At 58.3% G+C, this 19546-nt stretch overlaps 1 protein-coding gene and 1 long non-coding RNA gene across 3 annotated transcripts; both read left to right on the top strand.

Moving 5' to 3' along the window:
* Positions 1–1961: 1961 nt before the first annotated feature.
* FAM78A (family with sequence similarity 78 member A) lies at positions 1962–13976 on the top strand. Of its 2 annotated transcripts, none has more exons than XM_019971035.2 (2): positions 1962–2867; positions 13344–13976. In XM_019971035.2, the coding sequence occupies exons 1-2, from the start codon at positions 2545–2547 to the stop codon at positions 13870–13872; spliced, it is 852 nt and encodes a 283-aa protein (XP_019826594.1). In that variant the 5' UTR covers positions 1962–2544; the 3' UTR covers positions 13873–13976. The 2 variants fall into 2 exon arrangements, with proteins under 2 accessions (XP_019826594.1, XP_070655536.1); XM_070799435.1 differs by lacking the exon at positions 1962–2867 and adding an exon at positions 3797–4103.
* Positions 13977–14367: 391 nt separating this feature from the next.
* On the top strand, positions 14368–16422 carry LOC139185869 (uncharacterized). Its single transcript, XR_011569470.1, has 2 exons — positions 14368–14888; positions 15183–16422. It is a non-coding gene; the product is annotated as an uncharacterized lncRNA (long non-coding RNA).
* The last annotated feature ends 3124 nt before the right edge of the window (positions 16423–19546 follow it).

Below are 19546 nucleotides of genomic sequence, written 5' to 3'. Positions count from 1 at the left end.
ACGTAGACCTCCTGGTCTCAGCCGGGACACCCACCTGGGTGGGACTGGTGGGCAAGTCTTGGAAATCTCCCAGCTTTGGATTCCCTAGGCTCTGTGAAATACACACGATAAGCCTCCCATGGGGGCGCTGGCTGATGGTAAATGAAATGACTAGGCTTGTCCAGTGTTGATCACAGTTGGGGCCCAACAGGCCCTGACCACCTGTCGGGGTGCCTAGAGGCCCAGCACAGAGAACAACACAGGGACCTTTATCCCTTCTCCCCTCACTCCCAACCTCCCAGCCCTGGAGCCCTCCCCCAGAGTCCTGTGCTGTCTCAACCAGCCAGGCCAGGGCGACGCCCACCTCCCACCCCTCCGCCTGCCCAGATCCGGGGAAAGCCCACTGAGTTCAAAGGGCACGAGGAGCAGCCCACCTGGACCGGAGACAGAAGCCGAACTACACTACCCAGAATTCCCGGAGCTAGCCAAAAAGGAAATGTCGTTTCTGCAAGGAGAGGCTCGGCTCCCCCAGCAGCTGCAGAGACAGAGAGGGAGCGAGAGGGGGGCAAGGGGTGGGGGGAGAGGATCACCAGTGGGGAGGAGGGCTCTGTGCGGGGAGCGAGGGTGGAGAGCGGGGCGGGCGGCGAGGAGGAGGCGGCGCCCGCTCGCCCGCCCGCCCGCCGCCCCCTGCGGACCTGCACCCCCGCGGGGCCGGCGAGCGGGCGGCGGTCCCTGCGTGCGCTGCGCTCCCGGCCGGCGGCTGCGGGCGGACTAGGGGCCAGGCCGGCGCAGGGGCTGAGTTTCTGCAAAGTTTGACCTGGTTGCCTTTCCGATGCTGCAGCAGAGCGAGGCAGCGCGGGGCGCGCCAGGCGGCTGCGGCGCGGCGGCGGGGCTGAGCGGCGACAGCACGCTCACGATGATCATAAAATAAAGCAGGCGAGCGGGGTGAGGGCGAGAGAGTCCCGAGCCTCACCCCTCCGCCCCCGGCCACCCCCGACCCCCGACCCCCACCCGCCGGGCAGCCCCTAGCTAGGAGGACTTGGGGGCCGGGGGGTCGTCCACGCCGGCCCCCAAACCCCTGTAGAGCTAAAGGACACTTCCCCGAGAAAGGGGGTGGGGGCGCCCCCAGGACGTACCCGTGGTGGGGTCGGGGGCGTCCGGAGGGCGGCAGCCCGGGCACGCGGAGCGGCCCGAGGGGCAGGTGAGTCGGAGGCGCCGCCCGGGTGGGGGCGTGCGCGCCAAAGTTCCCCGGCGGCGGCGAGCGCGCCGGACGCGCGGGGATGGGGGGCCACTCGGGGCTGGCTAGAGGGGCATAAAAGCGGTGGGGCAGGGGCACTGCGCCCTTCAGGAGCCTGGGGAGCCCCGGCTCGTGAAGGGGCGTGCGTCCGACCTGACCCGCCTGCAGGGTGGCCCTGCGCCCCCCGTGGTGCGGAGGGCCCGGAGGGAGTCTGACCAGGAAGGGGCGCCGGCGGCGAGGAGGTGGGGGCAGTGCCAGGACCCAAAGTCCACGAGGCCCACTGCAGTGCCAGGCAGTGGCCTCCCCCTCCCCGACCCCGCCTCCGGGCCGCGAGGTGTCAGCGGAGATGTCACGGGCGGCGATTATTCGCTGGTGCGCGCGGTCGTGCGGCCGCCACTGACGGGGCGGGCGGGTGTTGGGGGGGTGGCCGCCGCCTCCGGGGAGACCGCCCAGAGGTGCGTGGTCAGCTCCGCAGCCCGCGCGCCCCGCGCACACGCGTCGCCGCCCAGCGCGTCCCCCGCAGCAAAGTTCGGTTCAACTTTGAGGCCGGCCTTGACGCCCTGTCCCTTCCACCTCCCCCTCCAGGTCCTCGGCGGCCGCGGCGAACCAGGCAGCGGCCCGAGCGCAGCCCCGGGGCCCCCCGCACGGCGGCGGCGGCGGGCGGCGACAGCGACAGCGGCGAGGGGACGCGGCGCGCCCGCGTGGGGGCGTCGGCCCGCGCCCGCGAGTGGGCGCCGACGGGGACCCCGCGGGCGGCCCGCGCCGGGCGCTCGCCCTCCTGGAAGCCCCCGAGGGCCCCCGGACCTTGGCCGACTGAACAGAAACTGCTCTCCCATTGATTCGACCGGGCCGGGCGAGCGGCCGGGTGCGTGTGCCCGAGCGCGTGCGGAAGGCAGAAGGGCAGGAAGTCGGTCTCTGGCAGCCAGGGTGGCGGCACCGCGCAGGGGACGCAGCCTTCCTTATTTATGTGTCTGCCGGCGTTTGCCTTCTTCGCCCGAAGACTTCAGGGAGCGTCTCGGAGCTGCGTTCCCCGCGTGTGAGGCACGGGAAGGGCTGGATGTCTGAACAACATGCTTATCCATTAACCTCCAAACTTTCCTTTTTTTAACCCAAAGAATATCGGTGATTTTTGTTCACTGCTCGCAGAAGAGAGAACCCAGGGCCCTTGAAATGCAGCAAAATCCTTATTTATAAAGTGGCCCCGCGGTAGTGATATGCGAACCCCCTGGACTCAGTGAATCTTCTATCCTATGGATATCGGTCTTGGGATTTGAGATTGAAGAGCTGTACTACTGTCTGCACTGGGTCCGGCGGCCTCCATCCTGTCAATGCCCAGCTTCCCCTGGGACTGCTGGTCTTCCCTGGAGATCAGAGTGGTCCTGTGTGCCATGGGCTGCATTCAGAGCATCGGAGGCAAAGCCAGAGTCTTCCGGGAAGGCATCACGGTGATCGATGTGAAGGCCTCTATCGACCCCATCCCCACCAGCATCGATGAGTCCTCCAGCGTGGTGCTCCGCTACCGGACACCCCACTTCCGTGCCTCGGCCCAGGTGGTCATGCCGCCCATCCCCAAGAAGGAGACCTGGATAGTCGGCTGGATCCAGGCGTGCAGCCACATGGAGTTCTACAACCAGTATGGGGAGCAGGGCATGTGAGTACTGCTCAAAAGCAAGCTTCGGGGAGGGGGCCGCTGACGGGGGGAGAAGGGGGGGACGTGGCGGGGAGGCTACAGAGGGGTCTCTCCAGGGCCAGAGGGAGGCATGAGGCAGACGTGGAAGTGCTCTCTGAGTCCTCCTCGGCCAGGCGACCTAGAGGGCTTGCCTGTTGATTCAGATCGGGATCACGGCTCTAGGACCTTCCCTTCCACTGTCCCTGCTCCCCCCAGGGTTCCCATCTCCCTCCCCGCAAGATGCCCAGGAAGCAGAGGGACACTCCATCGGGTGCCTCTTTGGCAAAGCAGGCGTGCTGTCCCGGGTCACTGGAGGGGCAGGGGCTTGGCCCAGCTCAGGCCTCCGCCAGCCCACGTGGTCATAGTGGGCACTCAGGGAAGGAGAGATGGGCTTCCACAGCCTCCAGAGTTAGCGTGCAGGGCTCTGTGTTGAGCCTGATCTTGTCCCCCTGCATTTTCGGAGGCACATCAAGACCTGGGGGGATGCTCTGCTCTGTTCAGGATAGAGTTTTGTTGGAGAGGGTTTTAGAAACTTGGTTTGCATTGCAGGGCAGTGTTCTCTCTCTCTGGGGCAGAAGGCCACTTTCTGTGGACCTCCATCATCAGTGTGCAGAGGGCTCCAGGGGGCCCCTAACAGCTGAGAGGAGCCCACTGGCCTCTTCTCTCCAGCCCGGTCTCTGGAATGTCCTCGGGGTAATGTAGCGCTTGGTGAGGCCTCTTAGGATCCTGGCAGGTGCCCTGATCTTAGAGATGGTCACCCTGAGTGTGCAAAGAGCAGTGGTAGACAGAGAGGGAAGTGACTTAACTTGAAGGGGTGCCTAAGACAGGGCGATGACAATAGCTGTTTCTGAGCACGAGGAGGCTTCTGAAGGCACCAGGCAGCCCCCCAACTAGACCCCTGGGAGTGGCCATGGATGCTCGCCCACAGCCTCTCTCTCGGGATCAACCCCTGCAACACACCTCCCCCGTCCTGTAGCAGACTTGCCCTCAGACTTGAAACTGATTTAAGAACCCCCGGAGCCACCTGAAATTAGAGAGGATGGGGAGGGGACACCAAATCTTGTGGCTTCTCCACCTGTGACTCTGATGTTACAAGGGCAACAGGAAGATCATGGAAAAACTGAAAACTAGGTGTAACCACGGCCACCCCGAGAGGCACGTGGGCCATATCTGGACACTCATCGGCTCCCCTCTGTCTACCTGACATCTATGCTCCAGGTCTGACTCTCCAAGTGGTTATTAAACCAGGCGGGGTTGGCGGGGGTGGCAGGAGATGGTACTGACTTTCCATCCCAAGAAGGGAAATACGCTTCTTAGTTACTTGGTGTGGACCTTCCCTAAGAAGTCTTAAGCCCAAAATATTCTCAGGCTTTGCAGGGCATCTGGGACAACTGGCAAGACACAAGGGTTTTTCTAGGCTTTTAGGCTAAGCTTGTTTTCTTCCCGAGAAGGAATAGGGAAGTCAGAGGGTCCTTCTGAACTTGGAAAGTTCCGTCCTCCTCCTGTGAGCGCCAGGAAGAGGAAAGTTGCGGAGGATTGAAGGGGCTGAGTTTTGCTGTGTGGTGGGGAGGGAGCAGGCCTGGCCTGGAGCCTCAGTTTCCCCACCCGTGAGTCTTCAAGGCCTTGGGCTACCTCTGGTGGCTCCAGGTCCGTTGGGGCACTATGGCTGGAGGCAGGCCTGCGTCAGGAGACCTGAGCTGACCTTTCTCTGTCTGTGCCAGTCCTTGGTTCCTGGTTAGAGGAACCAAGCGCACACCTAGACTGCAGTCAAGCGGACCTGGGCTCCAGTCCAGGCTCTGTCACTTTCCAGGGTGTGACCTTAGCCACTCTGACCCTCGGTTTCCTCGTCTGCAAATCGGGGCCAGTCATAGGCCTTGCAGCATGGGCTTATTGAGTTACGGGAGGTGACATTGGTCAAGCTCTCGGCCCTGCGCCAAGCCCACAGTAGATACTTACTGCAGGTGACTATTGTCTGTAACGCTGTCGTTACTGTGATGATCCTCCTGTCAGACAGGGAGTGGGTGACGGGACCTGTAAAAAGAATCGTGGCTGAATTCAGATAGATGTAAATTACTCCTCGTGCTGAATTTTCTCCCCAGCCCAGGTCTTCCTCTTTCACACAGAGCCTATTCCCTGACTTAAGAATTTAACAGTTAACAGTGTGAGTCGCGTGATTTGAGTTTTCAAGTGGTTGAAAGCCGTTTTCCTCATTCTGTATGTGTTTCCTTTTGTTCTCTCCCCTTCTCGGAACACATCTCAGCGTAGGGACCCCTGTGTCCTACGGACCTCCTTATCCAGGGTCCACTGAGGTCCCGGTGGAGATGGGACCAGCCCCAGAGAAAGAGCAGAGTTGGAGGCTCCCTGGAGGGGCAGGAGGGACTGGCCATTAATGAGTTCAGTCTCTGGGGTCAGGATGACCTCAGTGCTGGCTCTGGGGCCTCAGCAAGTTGCCTCTTGGAGGTTAGGCTTTGCCATCTGTGGATGGGGAGTTAGAAGTGCCTGTAGGCTGCTGGGAGGATTCGAGGAGAGGACAGCTGTAGGTGACTGCCCTGTGGCTGAAATGCACAGTTGGAAACTGCTTGATTATTAATCAACAAAACTGTATTAAGAAACTGAATTAGCAAGTAGCATGGTTCCTCTGGCCGGTGGGGAGGCTCTGGCCTCCAGAAAAAGCCTGGACAGCTGTGCCAGCTTGAATACCAATGGAAGCATTTTGTTTTTGCTACGCAGCATATGGGATCTTCGTTCCCCAACCAGGGATTGAACCCACGTCCCTTGTATTGGAAGCTCAGAGTCTTAACCACTGGACTGCCAGGGAAGTCCCAGATGGAAGCATTTTGATGGGATGGAAAGACTCTTCCCTATCCCAAACCTCCTGTGATAACGAGGCTTCTTCACTTTTTTAAGCCCCGTGATGTGAAGGAAAGTCAGGGGTGGTGAGAGGTGGGGTGACCAGTGGCCTCAGGCTGCCCGGAGCTGCCCCTTAACTTTGCTGGGACTGGGGCTGTCCTGCGCGTTGCAGGATATTGAGCAGTGTCCCTGGTCTCTACCCACTCAATGCCAGAAGCCTCCCTCCCCCAATCCTAACAGCCAAAAATGTCTCCAGACACTGCCCGATGTCCCCAGGAGGGGTGAAAAGTCACCCCTGGTTGAGAACTGCTGGGCTAGACCCAGGCAATTTGAAGCCTTAAAATGAAGCCCCCCTGGGCTTTAAAGGCCTGGGGAGCGGATGGCCAGGTGCAAAGGTTAGGTTAGGGTTTCTGTTCTTGTATTAAAAATATTAATTCCAAATACTTAACCAAAACCCGTAATACCCCCAAACATTATCCCTGCTTGAAATTAATCTCTAATCCAGGAGGAGAACCCTTTTGAATGACATTGTGGGTTGGAAATGTTTGCAGTGAAACAATGCCACACGCCAAACCCCAGTAATGCCCCAGCTTAAAGAGGAGAGCTAGAAAATGGTGAGTTTCTTGTGCCAGCTTGAGAGGATTCTATATCGTTTGGGGTTCAGCCCACATTGCTTTAAAAGCTACCCCCCCCCCAAAAAAATACTGTTGGAGATGCCTGCCTCCACAGCCCCGTCCTCCGCAATCCTTAGCCGCCACCTGTCAGCTGGCACAATCTTCCAAGTGACAAGTCCCAATTTCTCCCTTGTGTGTGGGACGCTTCACATTATCCCTAATTTGCTCTCCCGCTAGAGCCCCCAGGGAATCTGGCTCACGACCAAAGTCAAAGTCAAGGCCGGCTCTGGCTCCAGGTTTTGCCAAAGGGCAGGCTTGGGGTGAGGGGAGGAGAACAGCTCAAGACATGGGGGTCTCTCTGGATTGACAATGCCACCTGCCCGTGCCCTTGTTCAGCAGGGCATGGCCCCCCAGCTCCACCATCCACAGGTACGGCAAGCTCAGGCCAAGTTCCCAACCTTTGTGAGCCTCACTGTTCCCATCTGTGAAATGGGGTTGTTGAGGGACTAAATGAGATAGTGCCTGATGAGGACTCAGCACAGTGTCTGCGTGTACAAAGCACTGGTTTCATAGTTGCTATCCCTACCGTAACTAGCATTCATTCATCATCAGTTACACAGCGCCCGGCAAGGAATCAGCACAGATTGCTGTGTTAGAGTCGTTGCTCTTCTTCTTTTGGGTTCGGCTTCCCATACCCGCCTAGAGCATGGGAATCTCTGGCGATGAGACCTCTCAGGGTTTTTGCAGCCAGACCTGCGATGACTTGAGCAGGATGACGAGGCCAGTGGGAAAGGGCCTGGCAGGGGTGGAGGGGCCTCTGCCTGGCTCCCCGGTCTCTCTCTGGTCTCCCAAGGAGTCCAAGAGGTCCTCACTGATGCTGAGGCTGGGGCTGCTCAGACCCGAGGCCACTTGCCCTAGGAGGCTTGCTCTGCTCCAGCAGGTCTGGGGCCGGGTCAGGAGGCATGGCCTGGTGACCACGTGGCCTCTTCCTGCGGCCTGGGCCTGCCCGGGGGGCCGGGCAGAACAATTGGGGACGGTACTTCCTCTCTGCACCCGGAAGGCGGCCTCCCCCATCTGCGGGGCCCTGGTGGTGGCCGGAGAGGGAAGTCCTCGTTTCCAGGCTTTGGGGTGGGAGGAAGTTGGGGGCGGGGGTACTGCCCGACCCCAAAAGAACTGCCCCTGGGCCGGCCCCCGCCTGGCGATCATGCCCACCCTCGCCTTCTGAGGGCAGAAAACAGAAGCTGGCGTCTCCCGGGCTGTGCGGGGAGGCACCGGCCACCGCCATGATCAGGGGAGTGGCAAATGAAATGGGGAGATGCTTTTTTTTTTTCTGCTGATAGGATCTGGGTTAAAAATGGAAAGGATCAGTAATGCCTGGTGTGGGGGGTACAATGTGGGCAGCTTCTGGAAGATGAGCTTTCAGAATTATAAGTACACGGGACCTTCAACTCTGGCACTGTTGTTCGGGTTCTTTGTGTTGTGGAGATGCCTGAATGAACTTTTTGGCCAACCCAGTAGTTCTGGCATCTCTTAACAGAAACTGAGCCCCTGGCCTGGTGCCTGGCAGGTAGTAAGCACATAAAAATGTCTACTGAACAAATGAGTCAATGAATACATGAATGGAAGGAGCGGGGCAGAAAGGACGTGTGTGCGGGCAGAAACTCCAGCCCCGGCCATCGTGGCAAAGAGCCACAAACACCCCCAGTGTCCTGTCTCCAGGGCAGAGTATGGCGAGGCTGCTACATAGGACGAAGAGGGGCTCGCATCAAGATTCTGTCACTAAAAACTGAACATATACTGGGTATGTGCAGGGAGAAAGCTTCACAAGGATGTTCACCAGAGTGGGGTGTGGTGAGTAACCTTGCCGAGGAAGGGGGCGGCCCAGAAGGCAGGATTCACGTTTCTCACTTTGGGTACTTCTCTATGGCTTGCTTTTTAAAAACGAAACAAAACACAGCTTTTAAAACTGAAAACTGAAACAGGTGCTGTTGGGCCCTTTCCCCACGTGGCAGGCCCTGGGACTGCGGCCTGGGCAGAGGGAGCGGTGAGGTGGGAGGAAACAGTGCCCACAGGAGGGTCACACCTCTGGTCTCTGGGCACCTCTGGTTTCCTTCCCTCTCTACCCACAGGCCTTTGAGCACAGCCAACTTCGGGCTGGTGGCTGGGCCTGGGGCCATAGGGTGACCCTCCCCAGCCTCTGTGGGCGCCCTTTGGCACAGCCTCAACCCCTTCTCTGGCCTGCAGGGAAGGCCTTTTGTAACCCCTTCAGACTCACTCCCCGTCAGTCGTACTGCTTGGAGCGTCTGCACGCTGCAGACTGTGTGCGCACGCGTGCAGGCATGCACCTGGGGGCCCTCAGCTTCGCCTGCATCTGACTTTCAGGGCCATGGGGAAGAGGGGTCACGGCAGATTTAAACGGGTTGGAGAAAGGAAGTGTGCCATCCATTTTGTGTTTTTAAAGATCACTTGTGTTTCAGGGAGGAGAGCTTGGCAGAGGGCAGGAGGAGACCTGGGAGAGGTGAAGGGTTGTGGCCAGGGACGAGGCGGGGGGGTACGGGGGGCAGTCTGGAGGTGAGAAGGGGGCAATCAGGGATGGATTCGGGCGTCCAGAGGGTGCAGGGCCCCCAACATCGCCAATGACCGGGTCGCCACGGCGGGGTGGCCAGCGCCCGTGGGGGTTCCTGCAGACGTTTGTTGAGTGGCTTTTGGATGGCGCTGCAGAAGGAGTGGGGTTTGAGGGGAACTCAGGAGTCTGGCTCAGATGTGCTGCCAGCAGGCCCCAGAAAGCATCTGCAGCCCGGCTTGAAGCTTGGACTTGCCTGCCGTCCTCTGCTTTCCCACACCTCCAGGATGAGGGCGGGAGAGTGACGGGAAGCGGGCCAGTTTCCTGGGCGTGGGCACAGCGGGGTCCTGTGCTCTGAAGGGCCCCCGGCCTGGTGCCTGGCTCCATGGTTACCACGTGGCAGTTCTTAACTTTTGAACAACTTTCACTTTGTGCTGGTGCCACACATCCTGTGGCCACTGTCGCCCTGAAGACCTGTGTAGGCCGGCGAGCAAAGGGGGAGAGGACATGGGGGAGACCATGTCCCCTGCTCCCCTGTGGGAGGCCTGATAGGACCTGCCCTGGGGTCTGGACAGGAGGCGCTGGGCAGAGATGGGCGGTTGCTTGTGTTCACAAATCCCCCTCCTCACCTAGATCTGGTGCTGGCTGGGCATCCGTGTGGACCTGAGAGCCTTGCCCAGACCTTTCGGTGACATCTGTAGCTGTACTGTCCTCACCTTGCAAACCAGAAGGCTCAGGGTGTGCTGGGAGCGGAAAACCAAGGTTCTGCCTCGAAGCCCGAGGTCCCTGTAGAACAAACAGGAAGTCTTCAAGGCAGGAACTGTATGAAACTATTCCTTTCAGAGCCCAGATAATTTGGAAACATAAATGAGGTCAGAAGGCCTCAGGTCACATCGGGGCTGGCAAATCCATTAGTGTGAGAGGCACGCCTCCCTCAGATGTTCTCCGGGAGTTTCCACGTTTTGCTGTTTATCGCGTACCAGGTGGTATGTGTCGACAGGTTTAATCATCACAGAAACCTGGAAGGTGGGTGTGATTACCACGGTGGACCCATGTGGAGCTGACATCTGTGACTTGACCAGAGCTGGTAGCCAGGGTGATACTGGCCCCGGGCTGGCCCACATCCCTCAGCTACTGTGCCCTTACCCACGCCCCCTCGTACCGCCTCGACTCGGAGACTGGACCGAGACCACAGCTAGCTCAGCTGGCCTGTGATGATGTGAAAACAGACGCCCTTGGCCCTGGTTCTGAGTAATACGCCACGTGAGACAGGGCTGTCTGCTCGCTCATGGGGACGTCACCCGTCTGTGACTGAGCCAGCGCGTGGGCATCTGGGGGGGCTGGTAGGGGAAAGGGAACCTGAAGCTTTGGGGTCAGAGGCTGAGACACAGAGAGAGGGGGGCCATGCGGGTACCAAGCCCCACTCCCCCAAACAAGCCAGCTCTTAGGAAGTGAAAGGGGGCCTTTGGCGAGATGGCTTTCTGCCTTAAAAAAACCCAAAAAACAATTTTTAAGAGTGAAACACCATGAGAAGGTAGAGTGGGTGCCTTCCAGGAGGCTGGATGCAGGTGGGACACGGGCTTCTGAGAAATTCAGGACAGGGACCCTGACCCTCTTCTCTGGTCTGTGGCGGCCATCCCCCTGGGACAGCTGAATCTCCAGGTTCACAACTGTGACCTCCTTCCTTGGAGTCTGACGAGCTCAGGGCCCCGGGCTGGAGATGGCCTATGAGACAGGTGTTACGCTAATTTGTGACCTTTTTAATGAAATAAACAGAAAAATTAGCAAAAATCACATTCCTAATTATCCCTCCAGTAGTGACCACATTTACTAATTGCTAACATTAAATGATCGGAGAAGGCAATGGCAACCCACTCCAGTACTCTTGCCTGGAAAATCCCACGGACTGAGAAGCTTGGTAGGCTGCAGCCCATGGGATCGCTAAGAGTCAGACACGACTGAGTGACTTCACTTTCACTTTTCACCTTCATGCATTGGAGAAGGAAATGGCAACCCACTCCAGTGTTCTTGCCTGGAGAATCCCAGGGACAGGGGAGCCTGGTGGGCTGCCGTCTATGGGGTCACACAGAGTCGGATACGACTGAAGCGACTTAGCAGCAGCAGCAACATTAAATGCTACATCTCAGGAATGCATTTTAAATTATGATTAAGTTATACGTGGGCTTCCCTGGTGGGTCAGTGGTAAAGAATCTGCCCGCCAATGCAGGAGACGCAGCTTTGATCCCTGTGGGAAGATCCCCTGCAGGAGGAAATGGCAACCCACTCCAGTATTCTTGCCTGGAAATTCCCAAGGACAGAGGAGACTGGCGGGCTGCAGTCCATGGGATCACAAAGAATCATACACGACTGAGTGATTAAACAAAACAACAAAGATATATATAAAATTTATCATCTTAACCATTTTTAAGTTCAGGGGTATTAAAAACATCCACTCTGTTGTGCATCTATTTCCAGAAATTTTTCATCTTCCCCAACTGAGATTGCACCCGTGGGACCCTGGCTGTCCGTGCCCCTCCCCTAGCCCCCGGCAATCACATCCTGCTTTCTGTCTCTGAATCTGAGTCCTCGAGGGGCCTCATATATGTGGAATCACACAGTGTTTGTCCTCTTGTGTCTGACTTATTTCTCTTCGCATGATGTCAAGGCTCATCCATGTTGTAGCGTGTGTCGGAATTTGCTTTTTAAGGGTGAATAATATTCCATTGTAATGGACAGACCACTTTATCCATCGTCCAGTGATGGACACTTGGGTTGCTTCCACATTTGGGCTACTGTGAACAGTGCTGCTGTGAATAAAAATACATTTTGTAATATATATTCTGGAGAGAACTGCTAGTGTACACAGGTGCAGAATTCTGGGGGCAGAGCGTCTGGTGTGGCAGGCGCCCAGGTCTCACTGCCCAGCGGAATCACTGAGGAAAAAGACCCCCACCCGCAGCTTTCCTTACTTTATCTGCCTAGTGGGGTGGAGGTGATTGTTGGTGAGTCTCTAACGGGTGGGTTCCCCGAATGCTGCTGTCCAGCCACACGTGTCCTCAGAGTGACTTGGGACAGGCCAGTGTCCTCTTCTGTCTGAGAGCTATTATTATAGCAATAGCCATGGCGACAGGAGTGCCAGCAGACACCAGTCACTGGCCTTTGTCCTGTGCCCTGCCCTGGGCTGGCATGTTCCTGCCTGAATCCTTCCGTGACCCCAGGTGGGACAAGGTGATGAGTCTGGGGCCCAGGGGATATAGGGACTTTGCTCAGGTGTCACACCAGTGAGAGGGTGGCTGAGACTTTGAGCAAGTCCAGTAGGTTTCTTGAGTCTGAACTCCACAGACAGCCCAGCCGCCTTCTTCCACCCCAGGAAGACTGAGACCCCTGAAAGCAAGACGGGCTGACCAAGTACTGCTGGTACTCAGCTGGGCCTGAAGCTGCAAGTGCAGGTTCCCCGGCAGCTGCAGCAAGGCCAGGAGGCATTGACTGTATAGCTGGCCCGGAGGCAGGGACTGAGTGTGGTGTTTTGAGATGGGCTGTTCAGGTTTTCTTGGTTCTGCTGCTCCGAAGATGGGCTGACTGGGTGGGAGCAATTCAGGCCATACTGTGCTTCTTCTTCTAGGCTGACATGAGCAGAAAGAAGGGGGTACTACCTATGATGCTGGCCATGCTGGGCAGGGGGCCAGGGAGCCCAGACCCACACGTGGTGGAGGAGACTTGGAGGGGAGGGGACAGAGTCTGAGCGAGGGCTCTGGGCACTGGTTCCTGTGCCTTTGGTCCAGGTGCTAACACCAAAGCTCAGGGAGCGCAGGCATTTGACCTAGGTCACGTGCTGGTCAATGGAGGGACTGGAATCACTCTTAGAAGTGCCGACCTCACAGCCACTGGGCCCTGAATCTTCCTGTCAGCCCCTAAAGCAAGAGAAAGAAACTCCCTGCCCTCTGCACTCCCAGGCAGGGTGCCCTGATGTGCTGTGTGTTCAGGAGAGGCCCCTCGACCCCCAGCCTCTCACGATCAGTGGCCTCTGCCCTCACTGAAACCACAGGGCTGCATGTGGCTGATCCACCAGCCACCAGGACCTGGGGTGGGGGGCACAGCGTATGTCAGGGCTCCCCATTACTGTGCGCTGCCCCCAGGCCCCTCCCTGGGACACATCCCCTTGAGGCCAGGGGCAGCCAGGGCTTCCCAAAGTCCAGCCCCTGTCTAGAGTGGTTTCCGGGGTGGGGAGGGGGGAGACCAATCTGAGATGATGCAAGAGAACAGGATGTGGCTTTTGGGGGGGGTGCCAGGTCTAGGGGAGCCCCAATTCCTTGACCTGATGCTGGGGTGTCTGTTTCCTGTCGGCCCACCCCAAGAGGTGAGCCCCCAGGACAAAGGGATGCAGACCAGCCTGTGGCTGGCTGGTGATGTAAACTGCCTTCCCATCCTCAGGTCCAGCTGGGAGCTCCCGGACCTCCAGGAAGGCAAGATCGAGGCCATCAGCGACTCGGACGGGGTGAACTACCCGTGGTACGGCAACACCACAGAGACCTGCACCATCGTGGGCCCCACCAAGAGAAACTCCAAGTTCATCATCAGCATGAACGATAACTTCTACCCCAGCGTCACGTGGGCCGTGCCCGTCAGTGAGAGCAACGTGGCCAAACTGACCAACATCTACCGGGACCAGAGCTTCATCACGTGGCTGGTGGCCACCAACACCTCGACCAACGACATGATCATCCTGCAGACCCTGCACTGGCGCATGCAGCTGAGCATCGAGGTGAACCCCACCCGGCCCCTGGGCCAGCGCGCCCGGCTCCGGGAGCCCATTGCCCAGGACCAGCCCAAAATCCTGAGCAAGAACGAGCCCATCCCACCCAGCGCCCTGGTCAAGCCCAACGCCAACGACGCTCAGGTCCTCATGTGGCGCCCCAAGTTTGGGCCGCCCCTGGTGGTGATCCCGCCCAAGCACCGGTAGCGGCCGGGGGCGCCCGCGTGGTGACACCCGGATGAGGACACCGCTCAAGCAACCCCCCACACGGACTCTGTGGTCATTCAGCGAAATACAACCTTTCTACCTTCTCCGGCGGGGCGGATCTCACTGTGCGAATGCCCCTGGGATGGCCCCTCCCCACCCCGCCCCGCCCCCGCCCTTCTGGCACCTGCTTTCCTGGGGGAGGGGGAGGCCCAGGCAGGACCGACCCCTCGACGTGCACCGTCAGTGTCGCCCTGGGTCTCCTTTCCTCTCCTCGCAAGTTCATTCATTTGCAACAGACACCCTGAAACAACTGCTTTTTCTGTTCTTTTTTTTTTTAAATGCCTCTTTACGAGGTTCAGGGTCTGAGGAGGAGCTGGTGATGAGCCTGGTGGGTGCGGCGGGCCCCTCCAGGGGAAAGACCCACCCCCCTGCCCCCGCCCCGTCCTCCGTCATGCGGCCTTATGTAGACTTGCTTTGCCAAACTTTTGCCTTAAGCTGATTTTAAAGGAAAAAAAAAAAAAACCCGGAACAAAGAAAGCAGGATCTCTTTTCTATTGGACTTTGTATCTTCTGCCAGAGGCGAGGGAGGAGGGGATGGGGAGAGAGATGCCCCCAAGCCCCTCCTCCTGGGTATTGCCCACGTGGTCGGGGGTGCCCAGGTAGATCTAAAACCAGCTGCTCATTCTTTCGTTTTAGCTGAGCCGAAACCACAGACCAATTCTGCCCTGGAAGTTCCTTCTGTCTGCCCCAGGTAGAACCCCATCCCCTAACCACTGCCTGCAGAGAGGGCTCTGAGCTCTGAGCCGGAGGTGTCCCACCTGTCTTTTCTGGAGCCAGAACTTGCCTTGGGTGGGGCTAGGAGGAGAGAGGGCGGGTCCTGTGAGTTGCAGGTAAGAATTTCCAGCATCTTGGTCCTTGGATGGGTCCGTTGGCACATCTCAGCTTTTCTCTTTCCATCCACACTGGTCCCCAATGCCTGGAGGGGGCCAGCCACCCTACCCAGCTGTAGTTCAGAGGTAAGAGGGCCTGCACCTCCCTGCAGCATCTTCTCAGGGGACGCCCCTCCCAGGTACTCTGGGGGAGGGCTGCAGACAGGCTCTGGGCACTGCAGTGCTGGAGGTGGGGGCCCCCACAGATGGGCATTCCTGGGTCTGGGAAGGCAGAAGGCAGACCCCCACCCCCACCCCGCCTCCGCTGCCTGTCCTCACAGAAGGGAACGAGGGCCCTCTGGGGGCCCCAGGACCTGGTCCTGAGTGACACCAAGCTGTTTTTTTGTTGTTTTTTTTTTTAACAATGTCTGCTGCTTGCAGGAGCTGAGGGACACCCAGCTGAAACCCTCTTCCTCCAAGCTTGCCAGACCCACAGCGACGTCACCTGGGTCCCTCATTCTAACGGATGGTAATCAAGCACAGAAAACTGTCAGATGAGTGAAATAAGGCATTTCTGCTGCAGATGAGCCACTTGGAGGAGCCCCAGTGACCGTGGGAGGGCGTGGGTCACTGAGTCCTCGTTCTGCTCCTTTATCCGTGGGATACTGCGTTTATTCAAGGGGTGCTTTACTGTCCAGCCATCTCCCGAGCCTGCTCCCAATGGGAGGTGAGCAGCTCTCCTGGAACCACTGGACGGGGGGAGAACTTGGTGTGGCTGGCGGGCCACCTGGTGCTCGGGGACCCCTGTCAGGCCCCGGGGTTGGGGGGTGGTGGGGGGAGACAGCCAGCTTCCCTTGGTGTGTTTGGAGGGAGGCCTGCCACCCAGAGAGGCCACAGCCTCCAGCGAGGGGGATACGAGGCCCCCTACCCTGGGGACAAGCTGTGGAGGCGCCGGGGTGGCCAAGTCCGGCTGCCGTGGACGGGACCTGGCCTCTAGGCGGCTAGGCCCTTCTCTGCACTCAGGTCTTTCTTGCACTAAAAAGGAGAGAGGGCTCTGGGCGAGGGGTCAGGAACCACAGCGCTGCTTCTGGGCTGGGCCATCGCTGAGGAGTTCTGACTGGGGGAGGAGTGGTCCTGAGCTGTTCGGGGGGTAGAGTCTCCCAAGCCCACTCCCCCTGAGAGGGAGCAGGGCCCTCTTGGAGGCCATCACTGCTCCGGCTGCCTCCCCCCTACCTCCATGCCTACTGCATGCCTGGGCTCCCAGTCAGCTTGCTGCCTGGCTCACTCCCCACCCCCATCCTCTACCCCTCACCCCTTTTTCTCTGCCCCTCCCGGCCTTTCTAAAGAGAGGGCTGGGAAGACCCTGGGGAGGCTGGAGGTCCAGCTAAGGATGCTCGACTTAGCCTGGGTCTGGTCCCTCAGCCTCTCGGATCAGGAGCACAGACCCAGGCTTCTCACCTGGGCTCCCCACCCCTATCCCTCCGGTGTCCCCACTCCCCGGCGTGGACACACTCCTTCAGCAATAAGGACCGTCCGCCGTCGTGGAGAGTACTGTGAAAGCAAACCAGTGCACTTACCAGGAGGCACAAGACTCTTGAAAAAAAAAAAAAAAAATGTACCGTGAACATTTTTAAAACAACAGCAACAAATACAAAGAGAAATAAAATGGAATTTTAAAGTAGGCCTGGCTAGGATCTGGATGTTTCTGAAGCAGTGGGTTCATTGGCAAGGGGGTGGGATGGTGTTGATGGCTCTGTATTTCCAGCCTCGCGGGTGAATGTGTTTGGGGGTGGGTACATGGCTGGAGCCTGGGGATTCTGGTGCTAAGGGCCTGGGATGAGAACCCAGGAGAAGGCGGGTCACTTTGCCGACGCATCCTCTGTGGTCCACAGCCTGGGGACCTTGGTTCCTCACCCACAGCGCCCCCGGGTTGGAGCAGGAGACTGGAGATGGAGCTAGGACTTGGGGGCAGCTTGGTTTTCTGGCAAACAGTAGAAAGTGTGTGACAGGAGGGTTGGTGTGTGGACTGGGTCCTTACACACAGATTTGCAAACCCATCTTCACATGGAGACACAGCTGCTAAGTCAAGGTCAACCGAGGACAGGGCCCTGCATCCTGCCCACACCTGCAGCTGCTGAAAGCGGCTGTGTGGGGCCAGAGCACTGATCCTAAATACCATCTTCTATCCGAACTTTCTTATGGAAGTATGGGAGCTGGGGCAGCCCAGAGGTCCTGGAGTGGGTGTGGGCTCTACAGGTGGGCCATGGACTCAAGGCCATTGTCGAGCACCCCATTCCACTGGGGTTCTGGGTGTTAACTTACTGAACCCTCTCTACACCCCAGGTGTTATCTTGGTCCTCATTCCACAGATGGGGAAGCTGAGGGAGAATGCAAGTGGATAAGCTGCCCAAGACCACGCATCTGGGGAGCAGCAGAGCCAGAGTTTGAACCCCACCCCAAAACTCCGCTGCGTGCTCTCAACAGTGCGTCACTGTGGCGCACACATTTGGTGCCCAATAATGGTGCCTATCAATAACAAGGCCCTGCCAAGGGACTCCCTGGCGGTCCAGTGGTTGGGACTCCGCCTTTCCACTGCATGGACCGCGGGTTCGATCTCTGGTCAGGGGACTAAGGTCCTGCTGGCCCTGCTGGGCAGCCAAAAATTAAAAACAAAACAGAAACAAAGAAAACAATAAGAAGGCCCCCCTGCTTGTGGCTCAGTCCATCCTGGGTTCCCCAGGCAGGAAATGCCTTCCTCCCCCGACAGGAAGTCCCTGTGTGGTCAGTTCTCTGGGCCACGGTGAGCCGGGTGAGCCCGCTGGGTCCCTGCCTGGGAGGGGCCGCCCGGTCAGCGGGCTGCAGAGATCCCGGGGCCCCGTTCACTGTGGTCGCTGGTTTGGTGTCTTCCTGGGCTTGCCGCATTGCAGCATCCCAACGGTACTCTGCATCCTGTCTCCGGGGTCTGAAACACCACAGCAGGAAATTGCATAATGGGCCTGGCCGCCCTCCACCCAGATGGCTTATGGGTGGTGCAGTTTGCTGTCGTGGTTTGGCTTTCGACCTCAGAGTCAGCTCCTGCGCTCTGCGCATGAGACCGTGGCATGCGTGTGTGTGTGCTTGGACGTGTGTGAATGTATGCGTGTGCACGTATCAACAGACAATGGGGTGCGGCCCTGGCTCACGGCAGGAGGAAGCCGGGCTGGACCCCATCAGGGTCTGCAGTTGCTCGGACATTCGAATCTTCACGCTGACATGCGAGGATGCTCAGATGGCTTCCTGCGTTTGAGGGTGACATTTGGGAGGAGATTGTGCAGGGGGAGCACTTATGAGCATACTGGATTCCAAGTGGCATTTCATCACTCGGTGGAAGCCTCCAGCCTCTCAGGCTGATAGCAAGTTAAATTTAGAAGCCCCAGACTGGGGTGAGACACACACCCGGCTCCCACCGGCTGTTGCAGCGTCCCACCCCCCAGGAGCCAGGGCGTGAGGAGTCGGCTGTCTGGACCGGGCCAGGCCCACCTGCCCCAAGACACCAGGGAGGAGCAGATGCGCCAGCCCCCCACACCCAGCCTGCCTCCCCCTCTAACGCCACTTTTGGGTACAGCCCAGCCTCTGCTCTGGACAGAGTCCCTCCAGTTTGGGCCCTGAGGCCTGGAAAAAAGAAAGAGAAGTTGCTCAGTTGTGTCCGACTCTTTGCGACCCCATGGACTGTAGCCTACCAGGCTCCTCCATCCATGGGATTTTCCAGGCAAGAGTACTGGAGTGGGGTGCCATTGCCTTCTCCAGGGGATCTTCCCGACCCAGGGATCGAACCCAGGTCTCCCGCGTTGCAGGCAGATGATTTACCGTCTGAGCCACCAGGGTTTCCCTTGTGGCTCGGCTGAGGCCTAGAGGAAACCCCATTTGGGCCCAAGAGGGAGACAGGTTTTTGTCAACTGCAGAAAGCCAGAGGCTGGTGATACTCTCAGGCCCCTGGACATTTCTAATGGCTCATGGACTCACTCTCTCCTTGGGCTTGAGTGGTCTCTTGGTCCTTATCTATCCTGCCTGAAAGGCCCCAAGGAGACTGTTTCTCTTCTGGTTGGGATCTGGGCCCTCAATTAAGGCAAACGTCATAGGTATGGACCATAGTGTGCACACACTGTCCACCGAGGATCCATCCGAATCATCAGTAGAACGAAATCCCACCAAGACGGGCATCTAAAGAGCGAACACTTGGTCTGCCACCACCCCTTCCCATCCCTGTCGTTGTTTGGTCGCTAAATCGTGTTCGACTCTGTGAGACCACCAGACTCCCCTGTCCATGGGATTCTCCAGGCAAGAGTACTTCAGTGGCTTGCCATGGCTTCTGGGGACCTTCCCTACCCAGGGATGGAATCCGTGTCTCCTGAATTGGCAGGCAGATTCTTTACTGCGGAACCACCCGGGAAGCCCCTTCCTGTCCCTATACATCATCAAATGGTCTTCTGTGGACGAGGAACTGGCTCTCCGAAAGGGCTGAGGGCCTCGCTCAAAGTCCCTCAGCTGGGAAGGCCCGGAGCTGGGCTGTTTTCAAACAGCTGCCTTTTTCTTTTTTTAATGATTTATTTATTTACTTATTTATTTTTGGTTGCACTGGGTCTCTATGGCTGCAGAGGGTGGGGGCCGCTTCCTAGTTGCGGTGCGTGGCTTCTCCCAGCGGCGGCCTCCCTGCTTACACAGGCTCCAGGGCGCGGGCTTCAACAGTTGCAGCACAGGGGCTCACCCATTGCAGCCAAACAGCTGTCTTTTGACTTGGCTTTTTTGGCTACCCCACCCCGCCCCCC

This window comes from Bos indicus, chromosome 11, assembly GCF_029378745.1.
Source record: "Bos indicus isolate NIAB-ARS_2022 breed Sahiwal x Tharparkar chromosome 11, NIAB-ARS_B.indTharparkar_mat_pri_1.0, whole genome shotgun sequence".
NCBI lineage: Eukaryota > Metazoa > Chordata > Mammalia > Artiodactyla > Bovidae > Bos > Bos indicus.
Note: the sequence above shows the minus strand (reverse complement) of the source record. Positions and strands in the feature narration are given on the sequence as shown.

Bases quoted from the DNA above. Each gene is read 5' to 3' on its own strand.
- FAM78A (XM_019971035.2), top strand. From the start codon at position 2,545: ATGCCCAGCTTCCCCTGGGACTGCTGGTCTTCCCTGGAGATCAGAGTG. The intron at 2,868-13,343 runs GTGAGTACTGCT...TCCCATCCTCAG, and splicing joins CAGTATGGGGAGCAGGGCAT to GTCCAGCTGGGAGCTCCCGG.